The sequence below is a fragment of the Xenopus laevis genome, chromosome 6L (genome assembly GCF_017654675.1).
Source record: "Xenopus laevis strain J_2021 chromosome 6L, Xenopus_laevis_v10.1, whole genome shotgun sequence".
In the NCBI taxonomy this organism is placed as follows: Eukaryota; Metazoa; Chordata; class Amphibia; order Anura; family Pipidae; genus Xenopus; species Xenopus laevis.
Window position 1 is genome coordinate 2538101 of NC_054381.1, and position 24266 is coordinate 2562366.

Sequence of the window (24266 nt, forward strand, 5' to 3'; positions counted from 1 at the left end):
CAATCATTAACTCGTTTGCCCAATGCCTACGTTGTGAATCAAAGCTAGGCTGGTAAGTCTCAAGGAGTAGCTTATACATTGTAGATAGAGGTTTACTAATGTCTTTTTGAGCGGTAATTATTGATTCCCAAGGGGTTTTCACTCTCTCCCCATCTGAGCTCAATCCCAATCAGATTGGGATAATGAGCTCAGATTGGGATAATGTTAATTTTTAGCCCAGATTAAAACCAGCACCATATATTATTCATTATTGCCTACAAGATTAGGAGAGTTCACTTATCCTATTTGTTTCCTTTAATAAAGTAATTAGGAAGCCTCGGTTCTTTCTCTTTGGCCTCCTTCTTCTGACTAAGGTGGACATCTGCTGAGGAGTCTGGGTTCAACAAGGCCTAGTAAATACTTCAGGCCCTAAGGGAACCAACCCTTTAGGAAAAATCGGGGAACAGGGATCCTCTGAGTGAAGTTAAACAGCAATAGCACATGCTAGGAACATATGTGAAACAGATTAGCTATAAAGAACAGCCTTGTGCTCAATGTAAAGGTTGGTGGGAGCTAGGGGGCACAACTGGCCTACAGTAAAGGGGCCGTAGTACTAAAAGGGATTTAGGCTTAGTATTTACTCCCTGAACATTTTGATGTATCTACAACCTACTGAAATGTCTCCATATTGGTGCAAGGGACAGATGATCATATAAATCTGCAGATGTACAACTAATATGATGTTTGATAGAAACGCAACCTAAATGCAGGGGTTGTTCATATTTCATTTAACTATTAGTATGATGTAGATAGTGATATTCCAAGACAATTGCAATTGGTTTTAATTTTTTATTATTTATTTCAGCATTTCTCGAGTTTGCAAATTCAGTAATCTGGTTGCTATGGTCCTAATTCCCCTAGCAACCATGCACTGATTTGAATAAGAGACTGGAATATGAATAGGAGAGGCCTCAATGGAAATCAGAGCAATAAAAAGTAGCAATAACAATACATTTGTAGCCTTACAGAGCATTTGTTTTTTTAGATTTGGTCAGTGACCCTCATTTGAAAACGGAAAGAGTCAGAAGAAGAAGGCAAATAATTGAAAAACTATAAAAAATAAAAAATTAAGGCCACTTTAAAAATTGCTTAGAATTAGCCATTCTGTAACATACTAAGTTAAGGTGGTCATACACGCACCAATATTGATCATACAAAAGATCTTTTGTACGATATTCGGTGAGTGTATGGTGGGAGACAAGATGACCCATATCAGCAGAAGACTTGGCTATCGGTTCAATATTTCTGTTTATCCTGAATGGTGGCACTTCAAGGGTTTATTGGGTTGAGTCACATCAGATTGGCTTATTATAAACATTGACTCCAGCCCTGGGCAGGGACTTATTTAAGGAATTTTACTGAGGCACCATCACCATAAAGATAAAATACAGCATGAAGGGGCTCAGTGAATGTGGCAGTGAAGGTGTGTAAGTGTCTGATTGGCTCACTCATCTCATAAAAGGACAGACGTCCGGCCTCATAGTCCAACCAGATCCTGATTCTCCTGCAGGAAGGGACGTGGGGTAAATCTGTGTCTTTACTGTCATGTCTCACTGAATAGGAATCATCATCCCATCTGTACAAACACCAGGACTTGTTATTCTCCCCAATACAGGACTGATACCCTCCCCTCTCTATACTGGGATAGGCCACCCCTACCCCCCACATCCCTGATTCACTGACCTCCACTTCCCAGTAATGTCGCCCTGAGGGGAAACTCCTTCTGCTTAAAGCCTGAGCGTAATGCTGAAATCTCTCTGGGGATTGTGGGTAATGTAGTTCTGTTTTTGAGTAGGAAGCAGATTTCCTGTCCCCTGATACAGATACACAATTATGAGCCGTCTTTATATCCAGTAACAGGTCTGTAGCCTCCTGCCCATAGATCCTTCCCTTTACCCCAGTCCCAATGGCAGCTAAGCCTGTGAGTAATGTCTCTGAGATCAGATCCACATCCAGATCCCCTACAGCAGGGACCTTTATATCATGTCTCTCTCTGCCCCCCTCATTATCTGCAGCTCCATGTGATTCCCGTTCCTGTAGGACAGTGAGTGGATCTGCCATTTTGCACAGCTCCTCAATGTGACGGATCTTCCTGGACAGCTCGTCCTTCTTTATTTCCAGCTGCTCCATCAGATCAGTGAGTGTGAGTGAGAGCTTCTCTTTCTGGCTGGAGATGTCACTCAGGAGTCGCTTCTCTAGGGCTTCCAGCTGTTCCCTGATGTCTCTAAACAGGGCAGTGACTCTCTCTGTCTCACCGGCTGCTTTTTCTGCCACTTCTCTCCTGCGCTCCTGCAGTCTCTGGGCTCCTCTCTCAGTCTCCTCTCTCTCTGGCCTCAGTTTCTCCACAACTTTCCTCAGTGTCTCTTTCTTCTTCTCAGAGGCCTCACTCAGCAGCTCCACCCTGTGGCCCCTGTGCTCTCCAGCCAGACAGCAGGACACACAGACACAGGTCTCACAGCAGTAAAACTCCAGAACCTTGTGATGTACAGAACATTTTCTCTCCATGAAGGAATCAGTGGGTTGGGTCAGTACATGTTCTGCTGACTTGCTGTGCATCCTCAGGTGCTTATTACACAGAGAAGCCTCACACATGAGACAGGATTTAACAGCAGGCACATGGGAGTCACAGTAGGTGCAGGGAATCCCAGTGTCCCCCGGCTCGGGCTGAGCAGAAAGGAATCGCTCTGCTATGTTCCCCAGAGTTCTGTTCCTGGGCAGGGCAGGGTGCTCCTTAAACTCCTGTCTGCATTCAGGGCAGGAATAAGGCCCAGATCCCTCCTGGGTGCCCAGCACCCTCCCAATACAGCCCCGGCAGAAGTTATGGGCACACGGCAGGGATACAGGATCAGTATAAATGCTCAGGCAGATGGAGCAGCTCAGCTCGTCTCTCAGATCAGCAGCCGCCATCACTGAGAGCAGGAACAGCAACTGAACAAGAAACCAAACTGACCTTTCCCTTTTATCAAAGACAAACAGCACTTTGTACTCCTGTGAATTAACCCTTTCAGGTGTGGTGGGTATTTGGCTCATTAAAATCAGTGTTTGAAAAGGCAGAATAAACGTTGTCTTAAACTACAACCCTCAGAATTCTCCTGACAGCTGAAGGCTATTGGATGGCAAGAAGCAAATTTGAAGTAAATTGGGAGCCACTTGGTTCAGTTTGGGTCCCTGTGTAATGAATATGCTCATTATTCAATCTATTGATAAATGACTTGGGAAGGGAAAACAATGAATCAATAGCACAAACCTGTACAGTAACAAGAGAAGAAAGTCAATGCCAAATGAAGAACAATGGGGGTCTACAATTCCCTGCATGAGGGACCTGAACTGGCAGATAAATTACATTGTTTTAGGAAAGAGTTGGACATCTATTATATAACGTTAAAATTAATCAGTATTTCTTTTTTTGTCTTTTCCTCTAATCTTATGTAACTATGTTCATTATAAGAATGTGTTATTTGTGTGGATATTGTAAATGTGTCACTAGGTGGGACACTGATATTGAGGTTCCTGGAGAAACAGACTAATAATGCACAATCTCAGTGGGTCATAAAAAATGTAACTAATGTCATGGTTTTAGGGTAACTAGGTTACTACTGATACTTGGAGCATTGCCTTTACCCTCAGCACTTCAGCTGATTTGTTACTTATCAGAAGTCTAGTGAGTTACAACTCCCAGTAAAGGAAGGGCAGTGTCAGACTTGGGTACCAGGAGCCCAACTTCACCTCAGGTTCCCACCAAACACACATCCTCCATGTCTCCCACCCACAACTATGTACAATGATGAGTAGGGCTGACATGAAAATATACGAAGCATGTGGAATTTTATAACTTTACTGTTCCCTTTTCCCTTACCTCCCTTTTTTCCTTTCTGTACCCCCTCCCCTTTCCTTTTGATGAAAAAAACTAAATAAATATTGATTTGAAATGAAAATATACGAAGCCTAAAGCAAAAGTGAAACTTAATGGCCCCAAAAAAGCCACCACACTCGCCACTTGCCCTTTGTCACCCCCTTTAGACATAATAATCCAGATATACCCGTAAGATCCCTGCAGAAAATAGACAGTGAGTAATATATTATTATTATTATGGGTGTGGCAGGTGCAGCACTACACAGTGCCTTGTGCGCTGTGGCATCAGAAGAATTATAAAATTTCTGTCCCTTTAGTCTAATCAGACTTTCTTTTACTCTGTAATTCCTCTAGCGCCGTTCTATGGAAGCAGTAGGTTTAAAGAACACACCAATTCCTTTAAATAACTTCTGTAATAACTTCAACTTTCTTCATATAACACTGCTGCTTGTGCAGCGGATATTCCATGTACAAACACGTGGTGAATAAAACCATAAAAGTCAGTTGAACAGTTCAGTCTTGTCAGATGACATAAGATGGTGGATGTATTTGACTCTCAGGTATAGCACTTTGGTATGGGACTGTGCATTTGCTTTATATCAGCAGTAAGCAATTCACCTTTGTATTTGCATTTGGATTTGTAATTGCATCTGTATTTGGTCTGTAATTGGCACTCGGATTGTTCTGAAATTGGCACTCGGATTGTTCTGAAATTGGTGGAACTATAAGTAAGCACATATACAGGTTCAATATACAGACCTACTCACACTATTAAACAATAGGGTAACATAAACAAGTGTATTAAATACCTATTTGGCCTTCTCTGCTTCCATAAAACTTATCTCTGACTGGAACTCTCCCTTTTTCTGATAAGTAATGGCCTCAGAAAGATCTGGCTAGGGGAACTCCCACACAGATCAATTGTGTAGCTGACTGGGATTGGTTGAAGCTCTTGTGCAGTGTGAGGCTGGCTATGATTGGCTTACCTATATAATGGTTCTTAAAGGTATATTTTCTTTTTCTGCTTCTGCTAACACAATGCATATAAATGTTATAACATTCACATTCAGAAACATAAATTATAGGCAAACTCTGCTTTTTACTTAAACATGTGAACATAAGAACTGTACTGAGGTTATTGGCAGGTTTTGGTGCATACATATATAACCATAATAGTAACCTAGGACAGGTCTTAGCTGGCCAGCTACACTCCCACCAAAATTACCTACAACTCTATGTTCTCAGTAGTAGGATTTCAACATGGATTTGAGGAATTTTCCATCTGGTTCTCAACTCTCAAGTGTCTTTTGTTACTCTCAAGCAGAACAACTAACTTTTGAATTGGACGTTCCAACTTGAGTGGAATTGTGAGACGTTTTCCTTTTTTGTCAAGTTTTGAGTCTCCTATTTGTAACAATACTCTTCTCGCTTGTCCATCTTTATCCTTTTGAACTTCTAGGACTTTGGCCAATTTCCATTGACTTCTAGGTAAGTCGTCTTCTTTTACTTACACTATGTCATCAATTTGGACATTTCTTCTGGGTGTTTGCCATTTACTTCTTAGTGTGAGATGAGCTAAGTACTCTTTACTCCATCTATTCCAAAACTGTTCTGATAGACATTGAACTCTTCACCATCTTTTTCTGGCGTATAAATCCTCTTTGGTGAATTTGCCAGGCGGTGGCTGTATGTAATCAGGTTTAAGGTGAAGTAGATGGTTGGGAGTTAAAGGTTCCAAACTTGTTGGGTCGTTGATGTTGTCGACTGTAAGTGGACGACTGTTAACAATAGACATTACTTCATAGAATAGTGTCCTAAGTGAAGCATCATCTATTCTTCCAGCGTTCCTTTTTAACACTGCACTTAGCACATTTCTTACAGTTCTGATTTGCCTCTCCCAAACTCCTCCTGTATGGCTTGCATTTCGAGCATTCATGTGAAAATCACACTGTTTCTCTAACAAGTACTCAGTTACTTTTTCTTTATCCATCTCTTTTAGAGCCTTGTTCAATTCATTCTTTGCTCCAACAAAATTAGATCCTTGGTCAGATCTAAGCTCTCTGACAGTACCTCTAATGGCTATGAAACATCTTAAGGCATTGATGAATGCATCAGTTGACATATCTTCCAACATTTCCAGGTGAATTGCTCTGGAGCTTAGACATGTAAATATTAGTCCATATCTCTTGTACTCCTTGCGGTTCTGTTTGGTGATAAATGGGCCAAAACAATCCATTCCGCTATAAAGAAATGGTGGTGATGGGTTCACACGATCAGCCGGTAGATCAGCCATTCTTTGTTCTTCTGTAGGTCTACGTGTCTTTCTGCAGGTTACACATTTACTTATGTACTTTGCTATAACTTTGCTTCCTTTCACTATCCAGTAACCACCTTCTCTCAAACAGTTTTGGGTAAAGTTTCTTCCTTGATGCAAGGATCCGTTGTGGTAGTGATCAATAATCAATCTTGTGAAGGTAGAATTTTTGGGTAGAATTGCTGGATGCTTAACTCTGCCAGGTAACGATGCATTTTCCAGTCTCCCTCCCACCTTCAGTATACCATCCTGCAGAACAAGATTAAGCTTGTACAATGGGTGGTTGTTTGGAAGCCTTTTAGGTCTTTGATTAAGTCTCTTCAATTCTTCACTGTACAATCTCTGTTGAATGAGTCTTATGACTGTTTCTTCAGCTTTCATTCTTTCCTCTACATTCAACGATTCCTTCTTTCTGATTCCTTTTGCCAACCGTTGAATTCGAGCTACTACGTTTATGACTGTATTCCACTTTGAACATCCGGCTAGTCTTTCAAGTATGTCATCTTGACACTTGGCGGCAGTGCTCAATGTTTGAACAACCTTTACTTCTGGATCACCCATAGACAGTTCTGTATAACCTTCACTGGGTATAATTTCCTTTTCCCAAAGGAACTCTGGACCGGTGAACCAGTTTGAATTCTTCAATTCTGTTACATTCAGGCCTCTTGAAGCATGATCTGCTGGGTTATGCTTTGTGTCAATATAATGCCAATGTTCTGGATTTGTTGTTCCTCGAATTTTCTGGACTCTGTTGGCGACAAAGATGTGGAATCTTCGAGCGTCATTGTTTATGTATCCTAGGACAACTTGTGAGTCTGTCCAAAAATACTCTTCATCTATTTTCAATTCCAATTCTTTCAGAAACTGGCTTACTGATGCTGAAACGACAGCTGCTGTCAGTTCAAGTCTTGGTATTGTCTGAATACTGTTTGGTGCGACTCTGGCCTTTCCCATAACCAGGGCACAGTGTATCTTTTCTTCTCCTATCACTCTGATGTAGGAGCACTGACCATAACCATGACTACTGGCATCTGAAAAGTGATGAAGTTCTATTTTCTTGTACTTTCTGAAATCAGGAGGTACAAAACATCTGGGTATCCGAATAAGAGAAATAAGAGAATTTTGCAAGTCTCTTATCCAACTCTCCCACCTTGGCCTCAAGCTTTCGGGTATGGGTTCATCCCATTCCAATTTCTGTCTGCATAATTCTTGCAGCATTTCTTTTGCTTTGAGAATTACTGGTGCCAAGAATCCCAATGGATCATATATTGAAGCCACTGTGGAAAGAATGGTACGTCTAGTTGGAACTTTCTCTTCAATGGATACTTCAAAGAAGAAATTATCATCTTCTACATTCCATCCCAATCCGAGTACATTCTGAACTGGAAGATGATCATAGTTAAGATCTACATTCTTCATTGTTGATGCACGTTCAGAGTCACTGATGGATTCCAGTACCTCTCTGTTGTTTGAGATGAATTTGTGAAGACGAAGGTTTCCCCTTGCGCATAACTCTTGGCTTTCTTTCACCAATTGAATTGCAGATTCTGTGGACTCTAGACTTATAAGACCATCATCTACATAAAAGTTTTTCTTCAGAAAATTTGCTGCTGATGGACAATCCTTTTCATTCTGTTTGGCCAGATACTTCATACCATAATTGGCACAACCTGGAGATGATGCTGCTCCAAACAAGTGTACTTTCATCCTGTATTCTGCTGGCTCTGTATCTATATCTCCGTCCTCCCACAATAGAAACCTCAGAAAGTCTCTATCTTCATTCTTCACATGAAACTGGTGGAACATCTTTTCAACGTCACACATGACTGCTACGGGATACTTTCTAAATCTACAGAGTACTCCAGGTAGAGTGTTTGTAAGATCTGGTCCTTTTAGTAGATGATCATTCAATGCAACATCATTGTACTTTGCTGAGCAATCAAAAACTACTCTGATCTTATCTGGTTTCTTTGGGTGATAGACACCTTGATGTGGTATGTACCACACCTCTCCTTCTTTAGGCTGACTATCAACTTTCTCTGCATGTCCTTCTTTGAGGATGTCTTTCGTGAATTTCAAATAATCATCCTTGAGTTTGGGATTTCTTCCCATCCTTTTCTTTAAGCCTTTCAATCTTACTAGGGCAAGAACTCTGTTGTTTGGCAGATGAGGTCGTTCTCTAAAGGGTAAGGGCATTTCAAGATGACCTTGTTGATTTTGCTGAATATTATCTTCTAGAGTGTGTACAAACTTTATGTCCTCTTGGGATACACTCTTTTCACTAGAACTTACGTCTGCAAAGTCGGATTCTAGGATCTTGATTACTTTCGCTGGACTTACAGTTGGTAGCTCTAGGAGGGATATTCGATGACACAATCCTGTCACCTGTCTTGAGTTTGCAATCTGCTGTTTTCCTCCAACAACACCCCATCCTAGATCAGTTTGAACTGCGTAGGGTTCACCCTTTCCGCCTGTGATTACCTTTCGTGGTACCAACGCCTCAGGACAGTCGTAACCTATCAGCAGTCCAACACCAAACTCCTTCAGCGGGGACATTTCATGGGATATGACAGGTAGGTGCTCCCATTTGTTGGCTGTTTCACAGGTAGGTATGCGGTCTCCATCTAGAGGTATGTCGTCTTTTGTATAAGCTGGAGGTAGATCTAATATGCAGTTTGAATGAAGTCCTCTAACTCTCAGTCCTTTGACTCTTTGACTGTTCACCAATGTGTCTCTTCCCGTCATTGTGGTGAGTTTGAGTTTCACTGGTTCTGTAGCCACTTGTAATTTCTTGCAGATTTCTTGATCAATGAAGGTGACATCACTCTGAGCATCCAGTAGTGCATAGGCGTATACCTTCTTGTTCTTCCTTTTAGGATTTGAAATGCACACTGGTACAACCATTGATGTGCCATTGATTTCTCCTTCCCTCACTCTGCAAGAGAATACTGATACTTTCTTTTCTTCCTCAGTATCTCTGGGCATTAAGGATTTCTCTTTCTTTGGACGCTCTTCATGTAGTGGTGTAGGATGGCGTCCTCTACAAACGCTGCATGTGGCCTTTTTCTTGCACTCCTTAGTAACATGGCCTTTTCTTAGACATCCAAAACACAGTTGGTTATCAAGTACAAACTTCTTCTTTTCATCTGGAGACTTTTCCTTCAATTGTTGGCACTTATGTATAGAGTGGTTCTCTCCACAGAACATACACTTGAAGGTAGTCTGAAGATTTGTAGGTTCTAACTCTTTACTGATCCCAGTAGTGACTTTGAACTTGCTCTCATAGGTATCTGGACCTTTAGTAGCTGTGTTGGTTGTAAAGCTAGTTGCTCTTGCACGTTTTGTCTCTCTTGCAGGCCTTTCTTCTAAGGGTTTTAAGACGTAAGATGCTGTTACTGGATTACATGCTATCCATGCTTCCTCATTGACAAACACAGAGAACTCTTTGAAACTTGGGAAGTTTTTGCCTTGATCTAACTGTTTAGTCACATAGCGATTCCATCTAGAAGCCACTTCTTCAGGTAGCTTGGTTAGCATCCTGTGGTTTTCTAGATAGTCGTTCAGTACTTCTAGTCCTTGAACATGTGGGATGGCATTGCTGCATGCTTGCAGGAAGTCACCATACTCTTGGAGTTTGAAGTGTTCTTTATTAATTTCTCTCTGAAGGCTCTTTGTACTAAGAAGGGATGACCATATCTTGCATTTAATTTTTCCCAGGCTTGCTTGTAGGCTTCTTCATCTTTCCTATAGAAGTTACCTTCATGAGCTTTCTTTACTTCTCCGCCAGTATATCTCTGAAGGTAGAATAACTTGTCTACTGGACGGAAGCAATGATGCTCAATGATCATTTCAAAACTTGCTTTCCACTCTATGAACTTCAGTACGTCTCCAGAAAATACAGTAGGTTCCGGAACAGGAAGTCTAGTGAGGAATTTTCTTTGAGGGACAACAGCTGTAACATCCTCATGTACGTTGCCATGACATACGGGGATAGAGTTATCTGGTTCTATTTTCTCACTTGGTTCTGAATTAGGTGAGTCTCTCTCTTTGTTTCTCTGAGCAGGGATGGAAGGGCTACGACTTATTTTTTCACAACATGCTGGAGATTTCCTTCAATTCTCCTGGGTGTATGGAAGAAAGTAGGAGTCGGCTTCTTCACTTAGTAATGATTTGGACCTATGACTACCCTGATTCATATGCTCTTTGTGTACTCTGAGTCTGGCTTCTATAATCTTAACTTCCTTTTGCCTTTCCAGACTTTTCATTTTAGATTCCATTTTATCTCGCTGTGCATCCATTTCGGCTATCCGTAGACGCTGCATCTCAATGGCAGATTCCATCTCTACTTCTGCTCTCTTGGCAGCGAGTTGTTCAGCTAATTCCTTTCTTTTGGCTGAAGTATTTGAGGACTCTGATATTTGGCTGGTACTTCTGCTAGCAAAGGAAGTCGCACTTGAGATTGTGGTTCCCCCTAAGGACCTGGCATAGTCTCTCTTGAAGAACTCATTCATTCCCTTTCGTGCCTTAACTTCATCGTAGTTTGCTGCAGATGATAGTTCTCTCATGAGCTTTGCTAAATCCCTAGTGACTGCTGTACATGTGTCCATGTTCCTTACAATATCCTGGGAAGGTGTCATAGACGATCGCAGGTTGACATATGCTGCCATAAGCTCTGACTCAGATTCTTCTACTGACTCTATCATTTCACACAGGTTCCCTTTTATGCTTTCTTGTTTTAGCTTTTTACAAATGCCTATAATGTATAATTTCCACCTCTCATACATTCGGGCGAACCTTTTTCTTTTCAGCGCTGCCTCTTGCTCCAAATTTTCTAGCACCTTTTGGGTCGGTTTTCTGTCATGTGATGAACGTCTTAGTTCACCTGTTTGGGCTATATTTCGTGGGGCGAGACTACTGTTACATTAGATCTTTCTAACTCAGACAGGTTCTCTTGCTCTTCATCTTCTACTATATCTTTCTTTGCATCCTCTAATGGTGGAGTGGTAATACTAGGCTCAGCCATTTTTTTTAATGCTATAATAATTAATATGAAGATAAGGACCTGTCACTTTAAATGCAATACTGACAAATGCAAAAAATAAATGACTTTCACTTTAAATGTAATGGCAGTAGATGCAGGAATAAATGACTTTAGAGTCCATATACTATAAATTGTCCTTTTTGCTTTAAAGTCTGTTTTTCCTGAACACAAAAGATGTCTGTTGGAAAACCTATGTGCAAGGACAAGTTATAAAAGGGAAAGCTCTGACCTTATTTGAAGAGCAGGATACTGTGATCTGAAGGTTGCAGGAACAAATGTCAATCTTAAAGGAGACTTGTCTTTCCTTGATGCGATGACTTGCGATGCTCTGCAATGACTTGCGATGCTCTGCGATGACTTGTGATGCTCTGTGATGACTTGCGATACTCTGTGATGACTTGCAATGCTCTGCGATGACTTGCGATGCGCTGCTGCAAGCTTTGGGCCTAGTTGTGGGAACTAGCTGGATTCAACACGTAGTCTGTTGGTGGATAGCGGTGCGGACACTCTAACTCTGGACTCTGACCTCCCACCATGCGTCTCTTTCCCTCTCTATGAATTGCATGAGGGTTGGCGCTCTTTTTCTGACTATCTTGCCTTTGCCGTTCTGCCACTTTAAGAGTTGGCTGCAGTCTGACTAATGCCCACGTTCTATGGCCTGTATGGTAGCTCCGCTGAGGTATCTCTGCGTGCTCACTCAGGGAACAGTTGCTGCTTGTCGGTATATGCTGGCACTCCGCTTCTCTAATGCGCTCTTTACTGTGCAAATTGAGGAGCACTATTGCTTTGCCCTCAGAAGGTTATAGTTCCACTGTGGCAGGCACAGCACTACACAGTGCCTTGTGCGCTGTGGCATTAGAAGAATTATAAAATCTCTGTCCCTTTAGTCTAATCAGACTTTCTTTTACTCTGTAATTCCTCTAGCGCCGTTCTATGGAAGCAGTAGGTTTAAAGAACACACCAATACCTTTAAATAACTTCTGTAATAACTTCAACTTTCTTCATATAACACTGCTGCTTGTGCAGCGGATATTCCATGTACAAACACGTGGTGAATAAAACCATAAAAGTCAGTTGAACAGTTCAGTCTTGTCAGATGACATAAGATGGTGGATGTATTTGACTCTCAGGTATAGCACTTTGGTATGGGACTGTGCATTTGCTTTATATCAGCAGTAAGCAATTCACCTTTGGATTTGCATTTGGATTTGTAATTGCATCTGTATTTGGTCTGTAATTGGTACTCTGATTGGTCTGTAATTGGCACTCGGATTGTTCTGTAATTGGTGGAACTATAAGTAAACACATATACAGGTTCAATATACAGACCTACTCACACTATGAAACAATAGGGTAACATAAACAAGTGTATTAAATACCTATTTGGCCTTCTCTGCTTCCATAAAACTTATCTCTGACTGGAACTCTCTGTTTCTTCCCTTTGTCTGATAAGTAATGGCCTCAGAAAGATCTGGCTAGGGGAACTCCCACACAGATCAATTGTGTAGCTGACTGGGATTGGTTGAAGCTCTTGTGCAGTGTGAGGCTGGCTATGATTGGCTTACCTATATGATGGTTCTTAAAGGTATATTTTCTTTTTCTGCTTCTGCTAACACAATGCATATAAACGTTATAACATTCACATTCAGAAACATAAATTACAGGCAAACTCTGCTTTTTACTTAAACATGTGAACATTAGAACTGTACTGAGGTTATTGGCAGGTTTTGGTGCATACATATATAACCATAATAGTAACCTAGGACAGGTCTTAGCTGGCCAGCTACAATGGGTGACTACAATTATCTAGACATTAACAGAAGTAATGGGGGTGGCCAAGTCCAGGATTATAAATTTGCTTAATGACAACTATTTATATGAGGCAGCTCAGGACCCTACTAGGAAACATTCCATGTAGGTAATTATAGTTTCCCTAGACGTACTCCATGTCAGTACGTTACGGGATAGCCCCTCCTCCCTGCTCCAATTAGAAGGAACCTCCCCAAGCCTTTAAAAGGCCACCACACCCACCTACCGGCGTCTTTTTTTTCCTTCTCTTATGCTCTTGGCTTTGTTCTCTGAACAAAGGCCTCAATCATTAGAAGCAAATTTTTGTTTTTCTCTTTTTATGCCTAGGAAAGCATTAGGCCTGCCCGGAAGGCGTCCTAGGGACAGGGGTTTTGGTCCATGGGACCTTTTTTCCCCCCAGCACACTACCTCAGACCTGGAGTCTTCTGAACTTCAGCTCCTGAATCAGGTAAGGCACTGAGGTGCAATGTTTGCTACTCCTTGTCTGCCTGTATTTCAGTTGCCTTCCTGTATTGCTATCAAGAGCATTGGGTGGCAGGTGCTTGTCCCCCCATTCGTGTGCCCTCCCGACCTGCCCAGAGGGCCTCAGGCGGCACTGGTGTATGTGGCCCCTACACCCCATTTTTACGAATGGGCGAGGGAGGTGGCAGTTAATTTAGGCTAATTAGTTAGGGGCCTGAACCTTACTGCCCCCTGTTACCTTTGTTTTATTTTTGTTTTAATGGGGGCAGGTCATGGCCAACTGCCTCCCTCAACAGACTTTCCTAAGGTGGAGGTAGTTAAAATAATAATAAAAAAATAAAAAATATAAAAAAGTTTCGCTATAGGCTTCATATTATAGCAAACTTGGGCCTGTGCAGGAAGCACCAACACTAATTATCCAATTTGCCTCAGTATAACCCACGCAGTTGCTTTGGGTTCCCTGCCTATACAGACACCAGCTGAGTATAATCAACCCCCCACTGAGTGCAGACACCAGCTGAGTATAATCAGGTCCAGCTAAAGCAAGTGGAGATGGCTCCGCCCACTCTCTAACTCAGCAAGCGAGGAAGCTGCAGCCTCAGGTAAGTCCTGCTGTTGTCAGTAAACTTGTGAGGCCTGTTTTCCTGTTAACAATAGAGTGTCCTGGAATTTGTGACATTAAAGGGTCTGCTTCCAGCCTTGCATAATGAGCAGCAGGTAAGGAGTGTGTCCATATGCTGTTCTGCAGTGTACTAAAGTCTAACTAACTGCTTGCATGCTATATATTCATATGCTTATCTGCATTGTGCCTGGTTATGATTGTTTCCTGCCTGAAAGCACAAGCCATTTACAAATAGGACACCAGTAGCCCTATTGAATATGGATCACTGGGCTGGGGGGGCTGCTAGGCTCTGATATATACTTGCTATAAACATCAGATAATCCATAATATGTATTGCGCTATTTTTGTTCTGCATTCTATGTTTTGGCTATTGCTCACATAGAAAAGGTAGCCATAATGGAGGTCGAGCAAGGGTCTGGCTGAATGCTAGGGCCTGATATAAGCTTGCTCTATGCAGCAGCTAATCTAAACTATGGACCTCATGTTTCCGTGATTGTACCTGTGCTCCTATTTTGTTCTACAGCTTAAGCTCTGGCTATTGCTCACAGGTAAAACGTGGCCCTACAGGATGTAGAGCACAGGTCTGGCTGGCTGCTAGGCCCTGAGACATGCTTGCTCGAAGCAGCAGCTAATCTAACTATGTATTTCATATTGCTGTGATTGTACCTGTGCTACTATTTTGTTATACAGCTTATGCTCTGGCTATTGCTCACAAAGAACACGTAGCCCTGCGATATGTAGAGCACAGATCTGTCTTGCTGCTAGGTCCTGATACATGCTTGCTATAAGCAGCAGCTAACCTAATTATGTATTGCATGTTTTCTGCAGTTTACGATTTGGCTATTTCTCTCATGGAACAAGTAGCCCTAATGGATGTAGAGCACAGGCCTTTTGAGTTGCTAGGCCCTGAGATATGCTTGCCCTAAGCAGCAGCTCATATAAACTATGTATTTCATGTTACTGTGATTGAATCTGTGCTTATATTTTCTTCTGCAGTATATACCCTGGCTATGGCTCACCTGGAATAGGTAGCCCTAAGGTATGTAAAGCACAGGCCTGGGAACGGCTAGGACCAGATTTACGCTTGCCCTAAGCAGTAGCTAATATTTTATGTATTACATGTTGCTGTGATCATATCTGTATGCTCCTATTCTCTGTAGTATGATATGCTCTAATTATTACTCACCTTGAACCAGTAGCTCTAATAGATGTACATCACTGGACTGGGTGGCTATGAAGGTCTGATATAGGTTTGCTCTGACTGCAGCTAACCTAAACTATGCATTACATGGGGTTGTAATTGTTTCTGGGGTACATTCAGGTTTAATCCAGATGAGTACTGATAGGAATACCTACATATGAAGGTCTTTTCATTCTATGGCATTGCTCCTGGGATAAGATATGGCTTAATAAATTAAACACTAGGCAATATTTTTTCCCGATGGCAGGTAAGCTTAACTTTGTCTTGATAAGCACTACAGGAGTTCTGAAGCCTGTCTGTCATAAGGATTGCTGGGTTAACAATAACCACAGGTATGTACTACTTTTGGGACCATTGAATGTAAATTTTTCCAGATTCAGCAGCCTTGTATCACCGATCACTGCCTGAACGAATGGAGGACCAGATAATTGCTTTGCCCAGTCAATTGTGCAGTCTATTACTACCCACGCAGCTCGAGCTCTGGGGTCGGGTACTGTGCTCTACCAGGAGCTTAGGACTCTGACCGAGGTACATATTATTATCACATATTTTAATATATGCTTGCACCATGGCCCACATCCTGCAGGGGGATTCTACTGCCTTCAGAACAAATGCTCAATAAATGGATAAACTCCATAATACAACTGGTCTACCAAGCAACATATATGTTTGCATCTATAAGAGGGCCATAGGCAGGTGCATATATTTTATTATTAAGGCATGTATATGAGTGTGTATATATGTTTGCACAGATATCTATATATGATTTGTGTCCTTGGGATGGGTTCTTTTTTGGAACCAGAAACGTTGGCTCAATAAACCTATATTTTTATGCAACATATAGTATTTTTGAAGATTCCTGGAACAATCAGTACTTGAACTCTTCATCCATAAATTTCACTATAGCAGCCAGGACATCTGGCTAGTTTCGAGGGGTGCAACCTGTGGAAATTCCATATTCATAGGTTTAAGGAAGAACAAGGTATACAGTTCTCTATGCTTGGCTGAAGGATCCCCAGATGTATTTCTACCGTTTTTTAGGGTGACTCCTTGGTGCCTCCTACAAATTAGAGAGGGGAGCCACTACCCAGTGTTATTCCTATACTATTCTACTGATATTCTTAATGTCAGGATAGAGGGGACATTTTATCTGCCAATACAGGGTGTCTATAGAGACAGGGTACACATACATATCAGGCCACTGGGAATTTGCATAAGGTATATATTTCAAACCAAGGGTTTTCAGGCTATAGGAGTCCTCCAAAGTGTCTTGTTAGTCCATAGAGATGACCTCTGTTCAAGTCTGGCCCAGGATAGGGATATTCTGCTTATACTACCTTATACTATCATCAAAACGGCTTTGTGACTTAAGGCTCTGTGTCCAGAAGGCACTTATTTTGGGCCCATTTATTTTATTTATTTATTTATTTTTTCTTCAATTCTCAAACCCCTAGTTAGTGGTTTTTTAGAATACAGGGCCGGCTGTTCTTCCACACCAGATAGGTAACTGATTGGACAGCAGATGGAGGCATCCTAGGAGCGTTAATTATTTTCCCTCTCTATGTCTGTGCCCTCTTGGAACACCAGCAGTTTTGGATCTTTCCTCCTCACAGTTACATACTGCAGTTGCTACTTATCCTATTGCTTCGGCCGAAAATGTACTTGGCTCTTCTGAGCAGGATCATAGTCTTCCCTTAAGTGGGACGGTTGCAGTCATTACAGTAGAGTGTAATCTCTTACCACTTCCAGTCATTAATTTCATTGAGAATGAATTAAGGATAGTTTATGTATCTGTCCTACAGGTTTGTCTAGCTTCAAATGGGAGGCTTGGAAGTATTTTTTTTGTCTGTTTTGACCATGTCTGTCACATTATTCCCTATGCTAGGGGGATTACATTTACACCTGCTGAAAATTGTGTCTGAAACATTCGCACAGAGCTCAATGTCCAGGTAATTTCCAGATACAACACTCCTATTATCCTGGTTTGTTCTCGGATTCACATTCCTGTGCTACTCCTGATACATATGACCCAGCATTACTCTAGTAGATCAGAGGCCCTTCTGACACTTACTGGAACATCCATAGTGTCCCTCCAGTTCCAAGGTCAGCCTCAACGATTAAATATGTAGTATAGTTGATTCCACATCTAAGTGGGTCCCTTATGGGTAGAGAGAACACAGGTTTGTGGGTGACTATAAACATTTATCCAGGGCATATAATCTGCCTCCATAAATCTTGGAATTAGTCCTTTAGTTGCACTGTGGTTATTGGGATCTGTAACCTTAGGGGTATTCAGTTATACCTCTCAGAGTACTAGGTTGGGTCAACCAACAGGGGCTCTTTCTTAGGTACTGTAGTTGCTCAACTCTTTACAGTTAATTGAGTCTGCCTCATCACAGGACCTTACACAGGGTAAGGAATTCTAATCCCAATTATTTTCTCAGGTGCCCTTGTCTCCGATCTTTAGGATCTGCTTTCTGTTAGAACAGTCCTGACTAACATGCATTCTGATATGAAGATATTTATGGTACTGGCCTTGGGTACCTGAGGGTACATTGGATATCCTACATTTATGGATATATCCTAAGCAGATCATTTCTATATTGTGTCTGTTTTGGGTTCTTACTCCCAAGTGTTTCTTACAGGTACCTTGCAATGTGCACTGAAATTAGGCATACATGTGATGAATGCTTTTTGGTGAGTAGGAGAGTAAGTATCTCAGCTTGCTGAATTCGCCTTTTACAGGACTGTCTTCCTCTCTCTCTCTTCTGGAGGGTGAAGTGGTGGTTAGTGAGCTAACTTGTTCCTCACTCTCAGTGGGCTAACATCTCTCTCTCGCGCTCTCTCTCTCTTTCTCTATAGTATATGCTATACTATAGCTCTATTCTTAGCCTGGTGAACTTATTCTGGGGTTTTCACCTGGACTCTCTATATTAAGGTAAGGAGTTTGCATGATGGTGGACTATCTAGTCAGAGATACTCCTTTCCTTATTACAGTTTCTTCTTAAAGCATATTCCCTCCCATGGGATAACGTTAACTTGCTATGTCCCGTAACGTACTGACATGGAGTACGTCTAGGGAAAAAGGAAGATTATTTCATACTTACCGAGATCTTCCTTTCCTAGACGTACTCCATGTCAGTACACCCGCCCTTTCTTTTCCGGTAATTTAAGAGCTTGTTACAAAGACGCCGGTAGGTGGGTGTGGTGGCCTTTTAAAGGCTTGGGGAGGTTCCTTCTAATTGGAGCAGGGAGGAGGGGCTATCCCGTAACGTACTGACATGGAGTACGTCTAGGAAAGGAAGATCTCGGTAAGTATGAAATAATCTTCCTTTGTCTGCATGTTTAAGGCAGAGAGGCATGCTGGGTAGGAGGCAGGAACAGGAAGTAGGAGGAATGGAATTAGGAAGAAAGCAGAGGAAGGAATGGGAATTGTACAAACATCCCTCCCAATTGTCCCGTTTTTCTCAGGACAGTCCTGATTTTGACAGCTCAGCCCACAGTCCTGGATTGTTACTGAAATGGCCCGACTTTCTCTTTTTTTCGGTTAACAATTCTGCTTTATTAAAATGTACAAAGAAAAGATATGGGCGCAGTGGTGTTAAAGTACATTTCTGGAGTTTGCATTCAGTAAACAAGCTCAACATTAGTAAACAATCTTAACAATAAAGCGTGACAATGTGTTCTGCATTTTGTATTCTGTATTGTGATCTTTACCAACAACTATCCGTTGTCAATTTGTTACATGTTACATCTGTACAGTGTGGGTTTCCATGTCTAAGGGTCAGTGTTAAAGTGCACCAGTAGGGTTATGTACAGAAAGCCTGGGGGAGGGCTCTTATGTCTCCACCATTCAGTGTGGGCTTAATACAAAGATTACACATCCAGTTTGCAGTGGAGATTCACTTTTATTCATTCTACATTTCTCATTCCTTCCCCTACTTTCTCTCTCATGCTATTTCTCTTACTTCCTGTTCCTGCCTCCTACCCAGCCTGCCTCTCTGCCTTAAAGGTACACTGTCACGTAAACATGCAGACGTTACAGGGGGTACCTTTATATGAGAGTACCAGTTGTCAGATCATCAAATTTATTGGCTTTGTCCATGATTCTACTTCACTGGGTAAGAACCCATTCATGTATCCTCTTCCAGATCTAGCCAGACCCCCCCCCATATTTTGTAGAACTTTTCTGGGCAGTTCCTTCTCATGTACGTTAATTTGTATAGAAGTATTGTTTTCTTTACAAGGTCCAGCCAATATGGGACTGTTAGGCCAGAGGTGTCCTTCCATTTGAGAGCTATCGCCTTTTTTGCATACATTAGTAAAATAGATAGAAGAGTACACTCAGCTCTTCTGATGGATAGCTCCTCAACATATGCTCCTCAACCCTGTTCAATAAAACTATAGTAGGATCCATAAGAATTTTTAAATTAGTTTTTACTTGGATGATCTGCAGCACCTGCTGACAGAAAAATTGTACCACAGGACAGGTCCAAACTATATGAAAATATCCTGCCAGCATAGCAGGGCACCTGGGGCAAGCCTGTGTTAGGTTGGGATTCATTCTATGAAGTCTTTGTTGAGTAAGATAGGTTCTGTGTAGGTATGTAAGTTGGATTGATTTATCTCTACTACATATCATTCCATTCGAGTAGGACTCCAGAGCATCTTCCCACATTTCATTATCAAGTGGGGGTATATCTGACTGCCACTTGGCTTTTTTTCAAAGCAGAGTTACGTGTTAACATTTAGGGGCCCATTCACTAAATTCGAGTGAAGCAATAGAGGAGAAATAGTTCGAATTTCGAATGTTTTTTTTGGCTACTTCGACCATCGACTACGACCTTCGACTTTGAATCGAACGATTCGAACTAAAAATCGTTCGACTATTCGACTATTCGATAATCGAAGTACTCTCTCTTTAAAAATTTATTCGACCCCCTAGTTCGCCACCTAAAACTTACGGAGGCCAATGTTAGCCTATGGGGAAGGTCCCCATAGGCTTCCTAATAATTTTCTGATCGAAGCATAATCCTTCGATCGATGGATTAAAATCCTTCGAATCATTCGAATTGCGCAAAATCCTTCGACTTCGATATTCGGATTTTAATTCGGCAGTCGAATATCGAGGGTTAATTAACCCTTGATATTCGACCCTTGATACATCTGCCCCTAAGTGGCTATAAAATAAAGAGAGAGGTTTGTGGAGTTCTGGGTTATGTACATAGACCCCCCAATCTCCTAGGGGTGGTATCCACCTGTCCACCGGGAAATTGAGAGTTCACTGCAATCCTCACTTGAAAATATCTAAGTAGCATCCGATTGGGTAACTCAAATTTCTCCTTCAGTATTTGGAAGTGCAATAGTTTACTGTACACAATAATATCTGTTATGTATTTAATCCCATATCTTGCCCATAACTGAGGGTCTGGGATGCTTTCGAGGTGCCGTAATTTAGGGTTACACCACAGGGGAGTGTACCTAGAGCAGCATGGGGAAGTTGTGGGTCAGAAATGTAGGGCTACTTGCCCAGCCCCCACTGTTGCCTTCATTAGGGGAGTGGCTGTTGGAGAGTCTTTGATACCCCTGTAAAGGAGATTTTTTTTAATCCCTCAAATGAACCCATTCCTTGTGCCTCCAGTAGTGTGGTGGCATTTTGTGGGGAGGGGGAGGCCCAGCGCCATGCTGCTATTGGGCTGCTAAGTAATGTAAAAATAGGTTTGGTGCTGCTAATCCCCCTCTTTTAACTGGGAGTTGAAGAGTAGCTAAGGCAATTCTAGGTTGGGATTTGTTCCAAAACATTGACATTTCAAGACTTCTAAGGGTTCAAAACTCTTCCTTGTTTATTGTTAATGGGGATTGCCTGCAAATGTATGTTAGCTTTGGAAGGATAATCATCTTGAAAAGATTAAGGGGCAAATTTACTTACCTTCAAAGTTGTACCAGTGATGGCTTCGCCCGTACTTTGCCGTACTTCGCCAGGCGAAGTTTCTCCAGGGCGCCCACTGTATAGTTTAGGTGCTATATGTTAGATTCACTAACATATAGCACCTAAACTATACATATACATAGTTACGTCCCTTCGCCAGAGCGCAACTTCGTCTGGCGTAAGGGTGGGAAGTAGCGCTAGAGTAGGTGCACTTTGCTAGTGAATTTATGGCAGCATCCATTAGTAAATCACCAAAATAACAAAATTACGTCCCGCTGGCGAATTTGCGCTATCGTTAGCCGCTTTGCGATTTAGTGCATTTGCCCCTAATTCTACCATATAAAGATAATGGTAGGGATGACCATGCCTCAACTTTGGACTCAATGTATTTTAGTACCGGAGAAAGATTTAGCACAGGATAGGTCATGTGGGTTAGCAGGTGCATCCAGATTTATAGGGGCAATGGCAAAAAGGAGGGATTTAGCCCAATTTATCCTCAGTAACGTTGTTATATAATAAGTGGTATATTGGAAACACAGTAAGATTGATCGTCGCTTATTGTTATCTACTGTGTCAATAAAACTCTCCCAAAATGTTTTATATGTTTGTGTTTGTGCAGTGAGGCTTCAGCCATTCCATGTGGAACAAATAAAATTGTTTTCTTTCAAAAAACGACAATGAGGGGTTTTGTTTCTTGATCCAAACTTGTAGGGTAGGTTTGTAGGCAACTACTGAAATGATAAATAGTTGTTTTCTACTCCCCATGTGAATCTGCTGGTTGTCTGGTGTGGGGATACCAAAAATGGCCCATTCTGGTGACAAAGGAACATAGTTAAGTACATTTTCTGTAGTGACTTATTGATACCCAGGACTTTAATGGGTGAGCTGCCCAAAAGCAATGATACAAATCTGCTTCAGGAGAATTACATTTAGGGCAGTTGTGCCTCTGACTCAAGATATTGTCAATTTGGGGAATAGGAATCTCTGTGAAAAATGTTAAAGTGCATTTCTTTGTATGATGATATTGGGAGTCGTTTGCATTTGTAGCACAGTGTCCTGAGAATGTCTGGGATTTGCAAATGGGAGAAATGAAGGAGCCGCTTATTAGGAGCCGTATGAGGAGCAGTATAGAAAACTGGCTCATGTAATACCTTGTAGCTATAACAATATTACCTGGAGCTTCAGTGGAGGTACAATGGGATCCACTGGGTTCTAAAATCTGACATTCTCAACAGCCAATCCAATTTCCCCTCCTCTGAGAGTTAAACTATGTGGACAAAATCAGTAGCATTGAATCTGTTGCAGAAAAGAAAGAAGAAAACTGAACTGTGCTCCCGGATATTTAAAGTAACAGGCACATAGTAACAGTCCAAGCACACAAATCTCTCACACTAATTACTCTTATTCCATTTTTTTTTACCCCCAACAGGTCAGTAGAAGAGACAGTGGGTATTAAAATAGAACACGGGGGGAGAAGAGACAGTGGGTACTAGGTAGGGTAAAGAAAAACATAAAAAAGAGCAGGAAAAAATATTAAAGGGATACTGTCATGGGAAAAAACATTTTTTTCAAAATGAATCAGGTAATAGTGCTGCTCCAGCAGAATTCTGCACTGAAATCCATTTCTCAAAAGAGCAAACAGATTTTTTTATATTCAATTTTGAAATCTGACATGGGGCTAGACATATTGTCAATTTCCCAGCTGCCCCAAGTCATGTGACTTGTACTCTGATAAACTTCAATCACTCTTTACTGCTGTACTGCAAGTTGGTGTGATATTACCCCCTCCCTTCTCCCCCCCAGTAGCCAAACAAAAGAACAATGGGAAGGTAACCAGATAGCAGCTCCCTAACACAATATAACAACTGCCTGGTAGATCTAAGAACAACACTCAATACTAAAATCCAGGTCCCACTGAGACACATTCAGTTACATTGAGAAGGAAAAACAGCAGCCTGTCAGAAAGCATTTCTCTCCTAAAGTGCAGGCACAAGTCACATGACCAGGGGCAGCTGGGAAATTGACAATATGTCTAGCCCCATGTCAGATTTCAAAATTGAATATAAAAAAATCTGTTTGCTCTTTTGAGAAATGGATTTCAGTGCAGAATTCTGCTGGAGCAGCACTATTAACTGATGTGTTTCCCTTTAAACAGAAGAGGAAAAAAATGGGTCACAGAATGTTATGGAGACTGGGAAGAAGTAATTAAAATATATAGAAAAGAACAGAAATAAATGTGCAGAGACCCTGAAATTGATGGCGAGTGGATTTGGGAAAAGTGGCTGATAAACTGGCAGATGTGAGAGGAGTAGGAGAAAACATATTAATTATGAAGGGAGGTTCTTGTGATGTGAAATGTAAAAAAAAGCACAACTATTAACCAAACAAATTGCTGGAATAACAAATAGAAAATGAAAAAGAAACAGGAGAGAATATGAAAATAGGGGGCAAGTAATAAAAAAAGTGTGTAGCAACAAAATAGAATATGAGAAGGGTCATCTATATTTTTTGTACATCCATTAATGTATATGGTTGTGGGTCTGTGATTGATGTTGCTTCATGTCTAGTGTTGGTTGTGTTGGTGGAACAACAGTGGCAAAGTGTTTAAACTGTATCTGAGAATTGTGCTGGGGTGCCCCTGTGCCACTGCCATCTATCACATGCTTGTAATGTATAATAGACTTGGGGTGCCACTACCCACTAACTTTTATTACATTTACCACTCTACCCATTCACTTACAATAAAATGTGTCATTCCCTTTGTTTTCCAGAAAGCTCCAAATTATGGGAAAGTTATCCCCCCTAAACTCCATTTTAATAAAATAATTACATTTTTTTTAAATGGTTTCCTTTTTCTCTGTTATAATAAAATAATTCCTTCTACTAGATTCTATATTAAGGTGTACCAATTGTTAGGTTTAATTAATATTTACATTTATGTTTTTTAGTAGACTTTAGGTATGGAGATCTTATTATGGAAAGATCCGTTTTCCAGA

At 41.4% G+C, this 24266-nt stretch overlaps 2 protein-coding genes across 3 annotated transcripts in view; one reads left to right on the top strand and one right to left on the bottom strand.

Annotated features, from left to right (window-relative positions):
- LOC121394826 (zinc finger protein 239-like) overlaps window positions 1-24266 on the top strand; it is a 601589-nt gene that overhangs the window by 473771 nt on the left and 103552 nt on the right. The gene's annotated exons all lie outside the window — the stretch shown is intronic.
- LOC108719567 (E3 ubiquitin-protein ligase TRIM39) lies at window positions 1106-12829 on the bottom strand. Of its 2 annotated transcripts, XM_041566826.1 has the most exons (3): window positions 12627-12829; window positions 11477-12539; window positions 1106-4614 (listed from the first exon to the last, which is right to left on the bottom strand). In XM_041566826.1, exon 3 carries the CDS (start codon window positions 3067-3069, stop codon window positions 1381-1383), a length of 1689 nt encoding a protein of 562 aa, XP_041422760.1. In that variant the 5' UTR covers window positions 3070-4614; window positions 11477-12539; window positions 12627-12829; the 3' UTR covers window positions 1106-1380. The 2 variants fall into 2 exon arrangements, with proteins under 2 accessions (XP_041422760.1, XP_041422759.1); XM_041566825.1 differs by lacking the exons at window positions 11477-12539; window positions 12627-12829 and adding an exon at window positions 4702-9753 and having other exon boundaries at window positions 4287-4614.

What these genes read in the sequence shown, in the direction of transcription:
- LOC108719567 (XM_041566825.1), bottom strand. Translation starts at nt 9,743, where the DNA reads ATGCTAACCAAGCTACCTGAAGAAGTGGCTTCTAGATGGAATCGCTAT.